The sequence below is a fragment of the Scyliorhinus canicula genome, chromosome 18, assembly GCF_902713615.1.
Source record: "Scyliorhinus canicula chromosome 18, sScyCan1.1, whole genome shotgun sequence".
In the NCBI taxonomy this organism is placed as follows: Eukaryota; Metazoa; Chordata; class Chondrichthyes; order Carcharhiniformes; family Scyliorhinidae; genus Scyliorhinus; species Scyliorhinus canicula.
Genome location: NC_052163.1, coordinates 70,717,257 through 70,733,878, shown reverse-complemented (window position 1 = coordinate 70,733,878; position 16,622 = coordinate 70,717,257). Strand labels below are relative to the sequence as shown.

Below are 16,622 nucleotides of genomic sequence, written 5' to 3'. Positions count from 1 at the left end.
TGAAAGTTGCGATGTCTGAACAGATGCAACAAAGATGAAGAAAATGGCAGAATGGAATTAAATCCTCACAGGAAATGGTATTCATAAGTGTAACTGAAATAGTGATGTGAATCTCTGGCTTGTACTGAATTTTGGTTGATAGCATAACCCCAGAATTGGAGGTGGAGAAGTCTAGGAAGGGAAGAGTCAAAGGTGGACAGGATGAAGGTGAGAGAAGTGAATGAAGTTTTCCAATTTGGTGTGAAAACAAAAAACACCAATACAGTCATAATTTTACCAGATAGAGGCGAGGGAGGAGGTCCAAGCAAGACTGGAGCAAAGAATGTTTCACATTCCCCCCCAAAATGACAGGCACTGCAAGATACCCAGAGCAGCAGCCTTTATTTGGAGGAATGCGTGGAGTTGAAGAAAAAGCTATTCAGTGTGAGAACAAGTTCATCCATGCAGAGGAGGTTGATTGTGGATAAACACTATTTGGGTCTTCTCTATTCGACGTAGAAGTAGAGAGCCCTCAGATTGCTCTGGTGGGATTGTAGGTGTGGAGAAATTGAACATCCATGTCTGCGTGGGTTTCTTCTGGGTGCTCCGGTTCCCTCACAGTCCAAAGATGTGCGGGTTAGGTGGATTGGACATGCTAAATTGCCTCTTTGAGTGAGGTTTCAGGGCAGGGGAAAGGGCCCAGGTTGGATGGTCTTTCAAACGGTCGGTGCAGACTCGATGGGCCAAATGGCCTTTTCTGTACTGTAGAGATTCTATTATTCTATTGTCAAGGAATGGTTAGGGTCAAGAAATTGCAAACTTTTAAAAAAATACATTTTTTAAAATTAAGGGGCAATTTAGCGTGGCCAATCCACCTACCCTGCACATCTTTGGGTTGTGGGGGCGAAACCGACCCAAACACTGGGAGAATGTGCAAACTCCACACAGACAGTGACCCAGAGCCGGGACCTCAGCGCCATGAGGCAGCAGTGCGCCACTGTGCTTTTTGTTCTTTGTTCTTTGCCCACTAGAAATTCAAAACTGTTAAGGTGATGGAGGAAGACTCACTGGTATAAGTAGGAAGAGACTGGACAAATCATAGAATGGTTACAACTCAGAAGGAAGCCATTTGTAACTCTGCAAATTTTTCTTTTTCATTCGAACGAACCAATTAGCTTTTGAAAGCCTCAATTGCCTCTGCTGCCAGCTCTCTGAAGCATTGAATTCCCAGTCAGAGCCACTTGCTGCATGAATAAGTTTATCCTCATGTCGCAATTGGTTCATTAGTCAATTACCTTAAATCTGTGTACTCTAATTCTTGTTTTTCCATCAGTGGGAACAGTTTCTCTCTATCTACTCTGTCCAGACCCTTCATGGTTTTGAACACGTCTATCAAATCTCCTCTCAACCTTCTCCAAGGAAAATAGTCCAAACATTTTCAATCTTTCTACGTAATTGAAGTCAAAAGTGAAACTAGAGTCAAGATGGAAAGAAATCATTTCAGTGAGGTGAGAGCAGGTGAAACAATAGGTCTACCAAGGCAGGTCTGTTTGTGGATGGAGGTAAGGAGGTAGATGTGAGCTCTTCAGGTTTAGAGGCTGGAGAGAGAAGATCCTCAGATGCAATGAGATCAGTGACAGTCCTGGATGCAATGTCTTGATGTTCAGTGGTGGGGCTATGGTCCAGGGGAGGTCGGAGGGAGTATCAGAAGTTGGCATTCAGCCTCTGCTCGGTAGAGGTTGGAATGCCATAAAGTGACAGTGCCACCCTTGCCAATAGGAGTGCCATCCTTGTCAGTAGGTTTGATGACAATGTGAGGGTTGGATCTGAGAGAACAGAGTGCAGAAAGTTCAGAGGTTAGAGTGAGTCAGAGGAACAGAGAAATTAAAAGATCAAAGGAGGATAAAAAGCCAGAGGGAGGGGCTGTGGTGGAGGGAGACTATTGGAGTTGGTAAAAGGGTTTATTGTGTGGGAAGAAGACTTTTGGCCAATGATGTCGACAAAAGCAGAATTCATTGACATGATCTCAAAATTCACTGAGGTGGAAGCATAAGGAGCTGAAGCTGAGTCCTTTGCTACCGATGGATTGGTCAGAATTAGAGAGGGGAATAATAAAATTAGAGCCAGGCTGCTCAAGCTGATGTCAGCAAATGTTTTTGCACAGAAAAGGTAGTGGAACTCTATACTAATGCGTGGGGTCAATTAGAGCTGCCGAAACTGAGGCTGATAGATATTTGTTAGGTGAGAGTATCAACGGATATGAAGTAATGTGGACATATTAAGTTGAAATACAGATATGCTCAATCTAATTGTTTGGTGGGATAGGCTGAAAGGGTTGAATGGGCTATTTCAGTTCCACTGTTTCTATGTTAATGTGCTGCAAAATATGTCTGAATAGAGCAGTTGAGTGAGAATTGGGCGAGACGATAGCACAGTGGTTAGCACTGTTGTTTCACAGCGGTAGGGACCTGGGTTCAATTCCTGGCTGGGATCACTGTCTGTGCATAGTTTGCACGTTTTCTCCATGTCTGCGTGGGTTTCCTCCAGGTGCTCCGGTTTCCTCCCACAGTCCAAAGATGTGCAGGTTAGGCGGATTGGCCTTGCCAGATTGCCCGTAGTGTCCAAGAGGGTTAGGTAGGGTTACTGGGTTGCGGGGATGGGGTGGAGGTATGGGTTAGGTAGGGTGCTCTTTCCAAGGGCCGGTGCAGATTCGATGGGCTGAATGACCTCCTTCTGCCCTGTAAATTCTATGAATAAATTGTTCTCTCCATACAATTCTTCTCCTGCAGCGGTTTGATGGCTGTGGCATAGTTTACTGTCGGACTAGGAAGTCGTGTCAAGAGGTGGCAGAGGAACTGACAGACAGAGGGGTGGAAGCCAAGGCTTATCATGCAGGTAAGGAGCAGATATGAAAGCACTAAGGATTTAGTGTTAGGAGTCATCTTGAATGTTGATAATCATACGGGGATTTCTACCTGTTGAGTGATTTTGGATTGATTTCTGTATGTTACTGATGGGTCACTGGGTTAATGATGGATTAATTTGCAGAGTTGCAGCACATTCACTGACTTGATATTTTAATAACCTGTTGACAGTGAACAGTATGATGTGTGGTGTTCTACTTAAAGTGATAACTTTGATTGGAAGTTCAATGCACCAATTTTGATGCACAAAGTTAGATGGGTATGAAGTTATTGAGTTAAAACCCTCTCTGAAGATTTTACTCTAGGTTAATTGAAGGGTCCCAACAAACACTGAAGGGCACAGCTATCACGCCTGTGCTTCTTGACCTGCCTGCAATGTTTAACATGGTTGACTCCACTTTCTTCCTCTGCAGCTAGCCTAGAAAGGCTCTCTTCCAGTTCCCAAATCATTACCTCTGGTGTCCTTCAAATATCTATCCTCAGCCCCCTCCTATTTCTTACCCCATGCTGCGCCGTGGTAACATCATCTGAAAACACAGTTTCTGCATGTATGCTGACAACACCGATCTCTACTTCGCTATCACCTCATTCTCCCTCTGCACTCAGTTGTCAGGCTGCCTGTCTGATATTCAGTGTTGGATGTACCAAAATGTCTGTCCTCCAACTAAATACCGGAATGACTTTGACCTCCCATCGCAAATTCTCTTCCTTGGCACCAACTCAGTCCTTCTCGCTGACAACTGTCTGAGGCTGAACTAGACTGTTCACAATCTTGATGTGATCTCCAGATGAGCTTCAGACTTCTTATCCCCTCATAAGAACATAAGAACATAAGAACTAGGAGCAGGAGTAGGCCATCTGGCCCCTCGAGCCTGCTCCGCCATTCAATTAGATCATGGCTGATCTTTTGTGGACTCAGCTCCACTTTCCGGCCCGAACACCATAACCCTTAATTCCTTTATTCTTCAAATAACTATCTATCTTTACCTTAAAAACATGTAATGAAGGAGCCTCAACTGCTTCACTGGGCAAGGAATTCCACAGATTCACAACCCTTTGGGTGAAGAAGTTCCTCCTAAACTCAGTTCTAAATCTACTTCCCCTTATTTTGAGGCTATGCCCCCTAGTTCTGCTGTCACCCGCCAATGGAAACAACCTGCCCGCATCTATCCTATCTATTCCCTTCATAATTTTAAATGTTTCTATAAGATCCCCCCTCATCCTTCTAAATTCCAACGAGTACAGTCCCAGTCTACTCAACCTCTCCTCATAATCCAACCCCTTCAGCTCTGGGATTAACCTAGTGAATCTCCTCTGCACACCCTCCAGCGCCAGTACGTCCTTTCTCAAGTAAGGAGACCAAAAACTGAACACATACTCCAGGTGTGGCCGCACTAACACCTTATACAATTGCAACATAACCTCCCTAGTCTTAAACTCCATCCCTCTAGCAATGAAGGACAAAATTCCATTTGCCTTCTTAATCACCTGTTGCACTTGTAAACCAACCTTCTGTGACTCATGCACTAGCACACCCAAGTCTCTCTGAACAGCGGCATGCTTTAATATTTTATCGTTTAAATAATAATCCCGTTTGCTGTTATTCCTACCAAAATGGATAACCTCACATTTGTCAACATTGTATTCCATCTGCCAGACCCGAGCCCATTCACTTAACCTATCCAAATCCCTCTGCAGACTTCCAGTATCCTCTGCACTTTTCGCTTTACCACTCATCTTCGTGTCATCTGCAAACTTGGACACATTGCCCTTGGTCCCCAACTCCAAATCATCAATGTAAATTGTGAACAATTGTGGGCCCAACACGGATCCCTGAGGGACACCACTAGCTACTGATTGCCAACCAGAGAAACACCCATTTATCCCAACTCTTTGCTTTCTATTAATTAACCAATCCTCTATCCATGCTACTACTTTACCCTTAATGCCATGCATCTTTATCTTATGCAGCAACCTTTTGTGTGGCACCTTGTCAAAGGCTTTCTGGAAATCCAGATATACCAAATCCATCGGCTCCCCGTTATCTACTGCACTGGTAATGTCCTCAAAAAATTCCACTAAATTAGTTAGGCATGACCTGCCTTTTACGAACCCATGCTGCGTCTGCCCAATGGGACAATTTCTATCCAGATGCCTCGCAATTTCTTCCTTGATGATAGATTCCAGCATCTTCCCTATTACCGAAGTTAAACTCACTGGCCTATAATTTCCTGCTTTCTGCCTACCTCCTTTTTTAAACAGTGGCGTCACGTTTGCTAATTTCCAATCCACCGGGACAACCCCAGAGTCTAGTGAATTTCGGTAAATTATCACTAGTGCATCTGCAATTTCCCTAGCCATCTCTTTTAGCACTCTGGGATGCATTCCATCAGGGCCAGGAGACTTGTCTACCTTTAGCCCCATTAGCTTGCCCATCACTCCCTCCTTAGTGATAACAATCCTCTCAAGGTCCTCACCTGTCATAGCCTCATTTCTATCAGTCGCTGGCATGTTATTTGTGTCTTCCACTGTGAAGACCGACCCAAAAAACCTGTTCAGTTCCTCAGCCATTTCCTCATTTCCCATTATTAAAACTCCCTTCTCATCCTCTAAAGGACCAATATTTACCTTAGCCACTCTTTTTGTCTTATATATTTGTAAAAACTTTTACTGTCTGTTTTATATTCTGAGCAAGTTTACTCTCATACTCTATCTTACTCTTCTTTATAGCTTTTTTAGTAGCTTTCTGTTGCCCCCTAAAGATTTCCCAGTCCTCTAATCTCCCAGCAATCTTTGCCACTTTATATGCTTTTTCCTTCAATTTGATACTCTCCCTTATTTCCTTAGATATCCACGGTCGATTTTCCCTCTTTCTTCCGTCCTTCCTTTTTGTTGGTATAAACCTTTGCTGAGCACTGTGAAAAATCGCTTGGAAGGTTCTCCACTGTTCCTCAACTGTTCCACCATAAAGTCTTAGCTCCCAGTCTACCTTAGCTAGTTCTTCTCTCATCCCCTTGTAATCTCCTTTGTTTAAACACAAAACACTAGTATTTGATTTTACTTTCTCACCCTCCATCTGTATTTTAAATTCCACCATATTGTGATCGCTCCTTCCGAGAGGATCCCTAACTATGAGATCATGAATCAATCCTGTCTCATTACACAGGACAAGATCTAGGACTGCTTGTTCCCTCGTAGGTTCCATTACATACTGTTCTAGGAAACTATCGCGGATACATTCTATAAACTCCTCCTCACGGTTGCCTTGACCGACCTGGTTAAACCAATCGACATGTAGATTAAAATCCCCCATGATAACTGCTGTACCATTTCTACATGCATCAGTTATTTCTTTGTTTATTGCCTGCCCCACCATCTCGTTACTATTTGGTGGCCGATAGACTACTCCTATCAGTGACTTTTTCGCCTTACTATTCCTGATTTCCACCCAAATGGATTCAACCTTATCCTCCATAGCACCGATGTCATCCCTTACTATTGCCCGGATATCATCCTTAAATAACAGAGCAACACCACCTCCCTTACCATCCACTCTGTCCTTCCGAATAGTTTGATACCCTCGGATATTTAACTCCCAGTCGTGACCATCCTTTAACCATGTTTCAGTAATGGCCACTAAATCATAGTCATTTACGATGATTTGTGCCACCAACTCATTTACTTTATTCCGAATACTACGAGCATTCAGGTAAAGTACACTTATGTTGGTTTTTTTACCTCTGTTTTGAATCTTAACATCTCCAGTTTTATTCCTTTTGTTATTACTGGGCCTATTCACTGTGCTCCCCTCAGTCACTGTACCTTGTACTGTCGCCCTTATGGATTTCTGACTATGTCTTCTCTGCCTTGCACTTTTCCCCTTACTTCCTTTTGTTTCTGTCCCTGTTTTACTACCTTCCAACTTCCAGCATTGGTTCCCATCCCCCTGCCACATTAGTTTAAAACCCTCCCCAACAGCTCTAGAAAACACCCCCCCTAGGACATCGGTTCCAGTCCTGCCCAAGTGCAGACCGTCCGGTTTGTACTGGTCCCACCTCCCCCAGAACCGGTCCCAATGCCCCAGGAATTTGAATCCCTCCCTCTTGCACCATCTCTCGAGCCACGCATTCATCCTATCTATCCTGACATTCCTAATCTGACTAGCGCGTGGCACTGGTAGCAATCCTGAGATTACTACCTTTGAGGTCCTACTTTTTAGTTTAACTCCTAACTCCCTGAATTCCGCTTGTAGGACCTCATCCCGTTTTTTACCTATATCGTTGGTGCCTATGTGCACCACGACAGCTGGCTGTTCACCCTCCCCCCCCAGAATGTCCTGCAGCCGCTCCGAGACATCCTTGACCCTTGCACCAGGGAGGCAACATACCATCCTGGAGTCTCGATTGCGTCCACAGAACCGCCTGTCTATTCCCCTTACGATCGAGTCCCCTATCACTATAGCCCTGCCATTTTTCTTCCTGCCCTGCTGTGCAGCAGAGCCAGCCACGGTGCCATGAACCTGGCTGCTGCTGCCTTCCCTGGTGAGCCATCTTCCTCAACAGTATCCAAAGCGGTATATCTGTTTTGCAGGGAGATGACCGCAGGGGACACCTGCACTGCCTTCCTACTCTTGCTCTTTCTTTTGGTCACCATTTTCTATCTCCCTCAGTAACCTTCACCTGCGGTGTGACCAACTCGCTAAACGTGCTATCCACGACCTCCTCAGCATCGTGGATGCTCCAAAGTGAGTCCATCCGCAGCTCCAGAGCCGTCAAGCGGTCTAACAAGAGCTGCAACTGAACTAAGATTTTCTCTATAATGTCACCTGACCCACCTCTTCTCTGTTCAGTTGTTACTGAAATCCTTTGTTATCTTGAGACACAAGTATTCCAACACACTCCTCATTCTACCCTTGGTAAACTTGACATCACCTAGAACTCTTCTGCCCATGTGCTAACTTGCATCAAGTCCCAATCACCTATTACCCCTGTGCTTGCTGATCCACATTAGTTCCTGGTTAGGCAACAGCTCAGTTTTAAAATTCTAATTTTTGCTTCAAATTCCCTCCATGCCCTTGCAGATCTGATCCCTCTAATCTCCCACGGACCCACATTCTTCAAGATCTCTGCGCTCATCCAGTTCTGGCCTCTTGAGCATCCCTGATACTAATCATTGGTGACCATACTATCCAATCAGTGTTTCTACCTCTCTTTCATCCCGTACCAGCCTCCCCGGACAGGCGCCGGAATGTGGCGACTAGGGGCTTTTCACAGTAACTTCATTGAAGCCTACTCTTGACAATAAGCGATTTTCATTTCATTTCAATTCATTAAGGCATCATGAAAACCAACACATTAAAATCTTTGACAAAACATTTAGTCACCTGCCTTAATATCTCCTTTTGTAGCAAATTTTATTTCATAGTAATATGGGCAGCACGGTAGCATGGTGGTTAGCATAAATGCTTCACAGCTCCAGGGTCCCATGTTCGATTCCCGGCTGGGTCACTGTCTGTGTGGAGTCTGCACGTCCTCCCCGTGTGTGCGTGGGTTTCCTCCGGGTGCTCCGGTTTCCTCCCACAGTCCAAAGATGTGCGGGTTAGGTGGATTGGCCATGCTAAATTGCCCGTAGTGTAAGGTTAATGGGGGGATTGTTGGGTTACGGGTATAGGGTGGATACGTGGGTTTGAGTAGGGTGATCATTGCTCGGCACAACATCGAGGGCCGAAGGGCCTGTTCTGTGCTGTACTGTTCTATGTTCTATGACCAAATAACTAGTGCTATGTTAAAGGCTATTTAAAGACATGCTGTTATATACAGAGTAAAATTGCCCATACTATCCCAGCAAACAGTCTGGCCTGGTATAGCAGGGGTTTGACACAGAGTCATGCTCCCTTGACACAGTCCAGGAACATGCATCAACCCTCAGCTTAAAAGAGTGCTCTGACTGCAACATGTTTGTTGCTCTCACACCTAGTCTATGATTTCTCCAGAAGGATCTGGTAACTAGTTCTTATTTCATGTAAAATACTTGTCTTCTACATCGCAGTTATGGAGGTCCGTGGTCTCTGTTGGACTCACTCATATCGCATTCAAGCCTTCAGTGTTTTAATGCACCATTTAGCCGTGAAATAGGGTTACTTTCCTTTTTTCTTTTATTCATTGGGTTTTGGTGGCATGGCCAGCATTTTCTGTCCATCTCTACTTGTTCTTCAGAAAGTGGTAGTAAGTCACCTTGACAAACGAGAGCGCAGTTAGAAATTTACCAGTGAACCTGGAGGAACATTTCGGTGAGACCAGACGGGGTCAGCAGATTTCCTTTCATGAAGGACATTAGCTAACCATATGGGTTTTAATGAAAAACTAGCAGCCTCATGATCACGAATATTGATATCAGCTTTTCATTCTACATCATTTGATTAACTGAATTTAAATTCCTTTGCTGCTTTGTGGGATTTGAACTCGTGTCTCCAGGTTGTTAGTCCAGGTTTCTTTATTACTAGTCCAGTAACATCACCACTCTTCTTATTCCTCTGTCACTATCCTGATACATAGATGTGATGAATGTAGGAATTTCAGACATATTACAGTATATATATTTGGTGCAGTAAGGGTTAAGAGCCTGGGTTAGTGTATGACTACTGGACGAAATTCTGGTTTAACAGCAGTCACTTTGGCTACAAGGGTGCAATTAAAGTAAGATCATAATTCATTCCAACAATGTATATTTTGTACTTGAAGTTGGGCGAATGGAATTTTGTTTATATAAAGAAGGTTCCCTGGGGATTAGATAATTAGAGACATTGTGTTAAGCCTCTGTAAGACGATGTAGTTAATGAGAAGAGCCAGGGGCTGAAGCAGTCAGGTGTTGAGTTTCATTTTTTTAGTTCAGTTTAAATTGGGATGTGGACAGACCATCCATTTCTCTCAGGAGAAATGAAGTATCAGCCATGATTGAATGGCGGAGCAGACTCGATGGGCCAAGTGGCTTCATTCTTCCCCTATGTCTTATGGTCTTAAAGCAGTTTAGTTTAAAGATTTTGCCTGTGAATAGAACAGCAGTTTCCTAAAAGGCAAAAAGGTTTTAAACAGTTGTTTAAGACGGGCAAGAATCAGCAAGCCGGTCCCTGAAGGATCTCTCTCTCTCTCTCTCTCTCTCTCTCTCTCTCTCTCTCTCTCTCTCTCTCCTCTCTCTCTCTCTCTCAAAGAAGTTTATCTAAGACATGTCTTGACAGCAAGTATTCCTGGGTTAGCTAACTGTATTTAAAAGTCAATTTTGAAGATGGATTTTGCTTGCGTGAAGATAAAAGATAGCAGTTCGGAGTGAGTGTTCAAACTGTTCGCAGTTAACTTTAAAAGTTAACTTTTAAACTCATTTGTGAAGAATGTCACCTGACAGGCCAATGTCTAATCCAGCTTGAAATAAAAGCTGCATCAGAACCCCATCCTACTCTGTAATTCACAAGGGTGTGTATCATTACAGTTAAACTCATTTACACTCCATCCGTCTTTCATTAAAGGTCAACATCACATTTACCTTTCTAATTACGTGCTGTACTTGCCTGATAACATTTTGTGTTTCATGTTTGAGAACACCCAGATCCCTCAGTAGTCTCCGTTTAAATAACATTTGGCTTTTTCTATTCTTCGCCAAAGTGGGTAAGCTCACATTTTCCCACATTGTAGTCAAACTGTCAACTTTTTCCTTACTCACTCAACTTATGCACTCTTTTTTTCCGACTTGTCTTTTATCATGAGTAAATTTGGCTGCATTATACTCGGTCCCTTCATTTAAGTCATTAATCTAGGTTGAGAAGAGCACTGATTTCTGTGGCAGACACTAGCTACAGTTTGCCAACCTGAAAATTACTCTTTTATCCTGACACTGTTTTCAGTTTGTTAGCCAATCTTCTATCCATGTTAACATATTACCCTGACACAATGAACTCTTATCTTCTGTAGTAACCTTTCATGTGACATCTCATCAAATGTATTTTCTTATCAAATACCTTTTGGAAATCGAAAGACACTGGTCTACTTTTATCCACCCTGCTTGGTGCATCCTTAACGAACTTCAATTAATTTGTCAAACACTATTTCCTTTTCATAAAACCATGCTGACTCTTCTAGATTGTACTATGATTTTCTAGGTGACCTGCTACTATTCTCTTGAAAATGAATTCTGACATTTTCTCAGTGGCAAATGCTAGAAGTGTAACATTTGAGATTTTCCAATCCACTGGGACTTTTTCATAATCTAGAGAATTTTTATTGTAACCAATGCATCTATTATCTCTAGCTACTTCTAAGACCCTCAAATGCAGGTCACCAGGCATATTGGACTTGTTAGCCTTTAGTCCCATAAATTTGTTTTGTGCATTTTCTCTGGTGATGATTATTGTTTTATTATAATCTTTATTGTCAGAAGTAGGCTTACGTTAACACTGCAATGAAGTTACTGTGAAAAGCCCCTAGTTGCCACATTCCGGCTCCTGTTCGGGTATACGGAGGGAGAATTCAGAATTCCCAAATTACCTAACAGCACGTCTTTGGGACTTGTGAGAAGAAACCGGAGCACCCGGAGGAAACCCACGCAGACAAATTTAAATTTACTCCTCCCTTTTGCTCCCTAATTTTCCATTATTATTAGGATGTTTTTGGTGTCTTCAGCCACCAAATCTTCTAGTCAGCCACTAATCCTCGCAGCATTGTATGCTTTTTCATTCAATTTGATATTGTCCTTAACTCCTAACTTAGCCTTGGATGGTTCTTCTTTCTTGGAAAATCAGGATCTGGAATGAGCTGCTGGAAAGGATGATGAAAATAAACTCAGAACATTCAGAACGGGATTGGATAAATACTTGCAATTTAAAAAATTCAGGGTGAAAGCAGGGGAAAATAGGACTCATTAAATATCTCTGTGAAAGAATTGACACAAGCTAACTGGACAGAATGACCTCCTTTTGTGTTGGATGAATCCCTGATGATATGAAGTGAAATTTGCATGTACAGTGTGCATTCCAGCATAGAAAATTGATCCTCCAATCTACAGAGATGAGGGAAGGTCTTGATTTCATGACCTGGGAGCTGAACCTTGTGTATACCTACAGGGCTAAAGAATTCAGAACGCACTATGGTGCAGGAGGAGTGGATGGAGGGTAAGGTGCCTGTGATCGTGGCAACTATCAGCTTTGGGATGGGTGTGGACAAGGCTAATGTCAGGTGAGTGTCAATAATGTGGGCTAGGGGAGGGTAATTTCTCTGCCAGAAACACTGTTGTAGTATTGGGATTGTAAGTGTATTCTATCCAGGGTGCTTGGGTGGGGTGAGGGATATTTGAGTTTACTAGTTACTCATTCTCCACAGGGAATGAGTATTGGTTTACAAAAGATTACCTGGACTGCGTGTTTATTCAATAGGTTCAACTTTGTGAAGTCAAATTTTGTTTTGCATGTTGTGAAGTGTGGCTTTTACACGGTAGGGACCCTGGGGAATGAGTGCCAGAATTGCACAGCCCAGGGACATCGGCAGCTGTTTCCTGGCTGCTGATGTTGCGGACCTATTGGCAGCTGCTGTTGTCAAATGCAGATTGGTGTCGTTTACTGACAGTGCATGTGGTAATGTTATCCAGCTTCCTCTGAGTTCCAATGCTGGCTGCCAGTTGTGAGTGCGAGGTAATGTTTGTTCCAAGCTGTTGATTTCCATTGGGTGGTCATAGAATCATATTGCACAGAAAGCAAGCATTTTGTCCATCACAAAGTACTATCCATTAGCCCATAGCCCTAGTTTATCACCCATAGCCCTGCAAGCTTTTCCTTTTCAAGTTTATTTCATGTCATTGAATCTGCTTCCATCGCCCTTTCAAACAATACATTCCAGATCATCACAACTTGCCGCACAACACCAAAATTCCTCATGTTGACTCTGAGTCTTAAACCCATGTCCTCTGGTTTTCGACCCATCGAAGAGTGGAAGTGGCTTACTTCTTCTATCAAAGAATGGCTGCTTTCATAAACATTGTCTTTCACGATACCAGGTATCCCAAAGAGCTTTACAGCCAATAAAGTACTTTGGAAATGTCACTTTTCTAATAGAAAATCCTTCATAATTTTGAACAACATTACCCTTCTTCATCATCCCTGCTCGAAGGACAATAACCCCAGTTTCTCCAGAACTGAAGTCACTCATTTTTGGTGCCAATCTGGAATGAGTGAGTGAGTGACACGTGCGTCCGGGAGACGAGTAATTATGTGTGCACGTGTGATAGACGTGTAGGCCCCTTAAAGTTCGAAACAGGGAAGTTATAATGGGGAACAAAGACATGGTTCTGTCTTCACAAAGGACACAAATAAGATAGCAGAAATGTTGGGGAACACAGGGTTTAGTGAAACATAGGAACATGAAAATTGAAGGAAGAGGAGGCCATTCGGCCCTTTGAGCCTGCTCCGCCGTACACCATGATCATGGCTGATCATCAAGTTTTATACCCTGATCCTGTCTTTACCCCAACATCCCTTGATCCCTTTAGCCCCAAGAGCTTTTTCTAATTCCATCTTGAAATTACACAATGTTTTCATAAAATCATAAAATTTACAATGCTGAAGAAGGCCACTCGGCCTGTTGAGTCTACAACATTGAAAGAACATCCTACTTAAGCCCAGAGCTCCACCCCATCCCTGTAAACCCACCTAAACTTTGAACACTAAGGGACAATTTAGCCTGGCCTGGCCAATCCACCTAATTTGCACATATTTGGACTGTGGGAGGAAACCGGAACACCCGTAGGAAACACACACATATGTAGGGAGAAATTCCAAACGCCATGCAGACAGTCACCCGAGACCGGAGTGTGAGGCAGCTTTGCTAACCACTGTGCTACTGTGTCGGCCTTTTGGACACAACTACTTTCTGTGGTCGCGAATTCCACAGATTCACCACTCTCTGCGTGAAGAAATTTCTCCTCATCTCAGCTTGTGCGAGGGGGAAGGCACCCGTATGTGCGAGGGGGGAGAGGCACGTGTGCGAGGGGGGAGAGGCGCGTGTGCGAGGGGGGAGATGCGCGTGTGCGAGGGGGGAGAGGCGCGTGTGCGAGGGGGGAGAGGCGCGTGTACGAGGGGGGAGAGGCGCGTGTGCGAGGGGGGAGAGGCGCGTGTGCGAGGGGGGAGAGGCGCGTGCGAGGGAGAAGACGCGGTGTGCACGTGGGGAGACGCGCGTGTGCGGGGGGAGAGGCGAGGGGGAGAGGCGCGTGTGCGAAGGGGGAGAGGCGCGTGTGCGAGGGGGGAGAGGCGCGTGTGCGAGGGGGAGAGGCGCGTGTGCGAGGGGGGAGAGGCGCGTGTGCGAGGGGGGAGAGGCGCGTGTGCGAGGGGGGAGAGGCGCGTGTGCGAGGGGGGAGAGGCGCGTGTGCGAGGGGGGAGAGGCGCGTGTGCGAGGGGGGAGAGGCGCGTGTGCGAGGGGGGAGAGGCGCGTGTGCGAGGGGGGAGAGGCGCGTGTGCGAGGGGGGAGAGGCGCGTGTGCGAGGGGGGAGAGGCGCGTGTGCGAGGGGGGAGAGGCGCGTGTGCGAAGGGGGAGAGGCGCGTGTGCGAAGGGGGAGAGGCGCGTGTGCAAGGGGGGAGAGGCACGTGTGCGAGGGGGGAGAGGCGCGTGTGCGAGGGGGGAGAGGCGCGTGTGCGAGGTGCGTGTGCGAGGGGGGAGGGGCGCGTGTGCGAGGGGGGAGAGGCGCGTGTGCGAGGGGGGAGAGGCGCGTGTGCGAGGGGGGAGAGGCGCGTGTGCGAGGGGGGAGAGGCGCGTGTGCGAGGGGGGAGAGGCGCGTGTGCGAGGGGGGAGAGGCGCGTGTGCGAGGGGGGAGAGGCGCGCGTGCGAGGGGGGGAGAGGCGCGCGTGCGAGGGGGGAGAGGCGCGCGTGCGAGGGGGGAGAGGCGCGTGGGCAGACACGCGCGTGCGAGGGGGGAGAGGCGCGTGGGCAGACACGCGCGTGCGAGGGGGGAGAGGCGCGTGGGCAGACACGCGCGTGCGAGGGGGGGAGAGGCGCGTGGGCAGACACGCGCGTGCGAGGGGGGAGAGGCGCGTGGGCAGACACGCGCGTGCGAGGGGGGAGAGGCGCGTGGGCAGACACGCGCGTGCGAGGGGGGAGAGGCGCGTGGGCAGACACGCGCGTGCGAGGGGGGAGAGGCGCGTGGGCAGACACGCGCGTGCGAGGGGGGGGAGGCGCGTGGGCAGACACGCGCGTGCGAGGGGGAGAGGCGCGTGGACAGACACGCGCGTGCGAGGGGGGAAGAGGCGCGTGGGCAGACACGCGCGTGCGAGGGGGGAGAGGCGCGTGGGCAGACACGCGCGTGCGAGGGGGGAGAGGCGCGTGGGCAGACACGCGCGTGGGCAGACACGCGTGTGCGATGGGGGGAGACGCCGTATGCGAAGGGGGAGACGCGAGCGTGTGGGAGAGGGGGAGGCTGTGGGAGAGGGGGAGGCTGTGGGAGAGGGGGAGGCTGTGGGAGAGGGGGAGGCAGTGGGAGAGGGGGGGAGGCAGTGGGAGAGGGGGAGGCAGTGGGAGAGGGGGAGGCGAGCGTGTGGGAGAGGGGGAGGCGAGCGTGTGGGAGAGGGGGAGGCGAGCGTGTGGAGAAGGGGGGGGCGAGCGTGTGGGAGAGGGAGAGGGGGAAGCGAGCGTGCGGGAGAGGGGGAGGGGGAGGCGAGGGTGCGGGAGAGGGGGAGGGGGAGGCGAGCGTGCGGGGGAGGGGGAGGCGAGCGTGTGGGGGAGGGGGAGGCGAGCGTGTGGGGGAGGGGGAGGGGAGCGTGTGGGAGAGGGGGAGGGCGAGGAGAGCGTGTGGGGGAGGGGGAGGCGATCGTGTGGGGGAGGGGGAGGCGAGCGTGTGGGGGAGGGGGAGGCGAGCGTGTGGGAGAGGGGGAGGCGAAGCGTGTGGGAGAGGGGGAGGGGGAGGCGAGCGTGTGGGAGAGGGGGAGGGGGGAGGCGAGCGTTTGTGGGAGAGGGGGAGGGGGAGGCGAGCGTGTGGGAGGGGAGGGGGAGGCGAGCGTGTGGGAGAGGGGGAGGCGGAGGCGAGCGTGTGGGAGAGGGGGAGGGGGAGGCGAGCGTGTGGGGGAGGGGGAGGCGAGCGTGTGGGAGAGGGGGAGGTGGAGGCGAGCGTGTGATGGGGGGAAATTGCACGTGCCAGGGGGAGGGAGACGTGTGTGCGTGAGGGACCGAGCGCATCTGTGTGTTTGGAAGTGATGCATTTGTCCGACTATGAGTATCAGCTTTCCAGCATCATTCCTTCCTCTAAAAATGACAAATACTGTAGTAAGATCCTGGTTGCTGACTGTCTCTGAGCACTTGGTAATGCTTGTTTTTGACCATCTTGAATTTCTGCAGATTTGTGGCTCATTGGAATCTTGCAAAGTCAATGGCTGCTTATTACCAAGAATCTGGCCGTGCAGGAAGAGATGGGAAGCCCTCATTTTGCCGAATCTACTACTGCAGGATAGATTGTGGGAACATCAACTTCCTGATCAGGAAGGAGATTGCTCAGAAGCAGGTACTTCATTGCCAGAGTTAGCCACAAATGTTTTGACCTTTCAGACTGACACATCTGGCTGGCTATCATCCTCATTACTTACATTACTTATCCCTCAAGCTTTTGTTCCATCGTGCCAAGCATTTTTCTAACATCTGGGAATCAGCTACCAGCTGGAAATGAACTGAGGGGTTAGTCTGGATTCTACGTAGAATCACC

General features: G+C 47.7%; 1 protein-coding gene across 12 annotated transcripts in view; it reads left to right on the top strand.

Annotated features, from left to right (window-relative positions):
- Window positions 1-16,622, top strand: part of recql5 (RecQ helicase-like 5) — a 197,391-nt gene that overhangs the window by 28,858 nt on the left and 151,911 nt on the right. For all 12 annotated transcript variants that reach the window (XR_005458018.1, XR_005458019.1, XR_005458017.1 and 9 more), the window contains exons 4-6: window positions 2,769-2,874; window positions 12,013-12,124; window positions 16,262-16,424. Coding sequence is in view for 8 of the 12 variants with exons in the window: in XM_038777714.1 (XP_038633642.1) it covers window positions 2,769-2,874; window positions 12,013-12,124; window positions 16,262-16,424 (381 nt within the window). In the remaining 4 variants the exon portion in view is untranslated. The remainder of the gene's footprint in view (window positions 1-2,768; window positions 2,875-12,012; window positions 12,125-16,261; window positions 16,425-16,622) is intronic.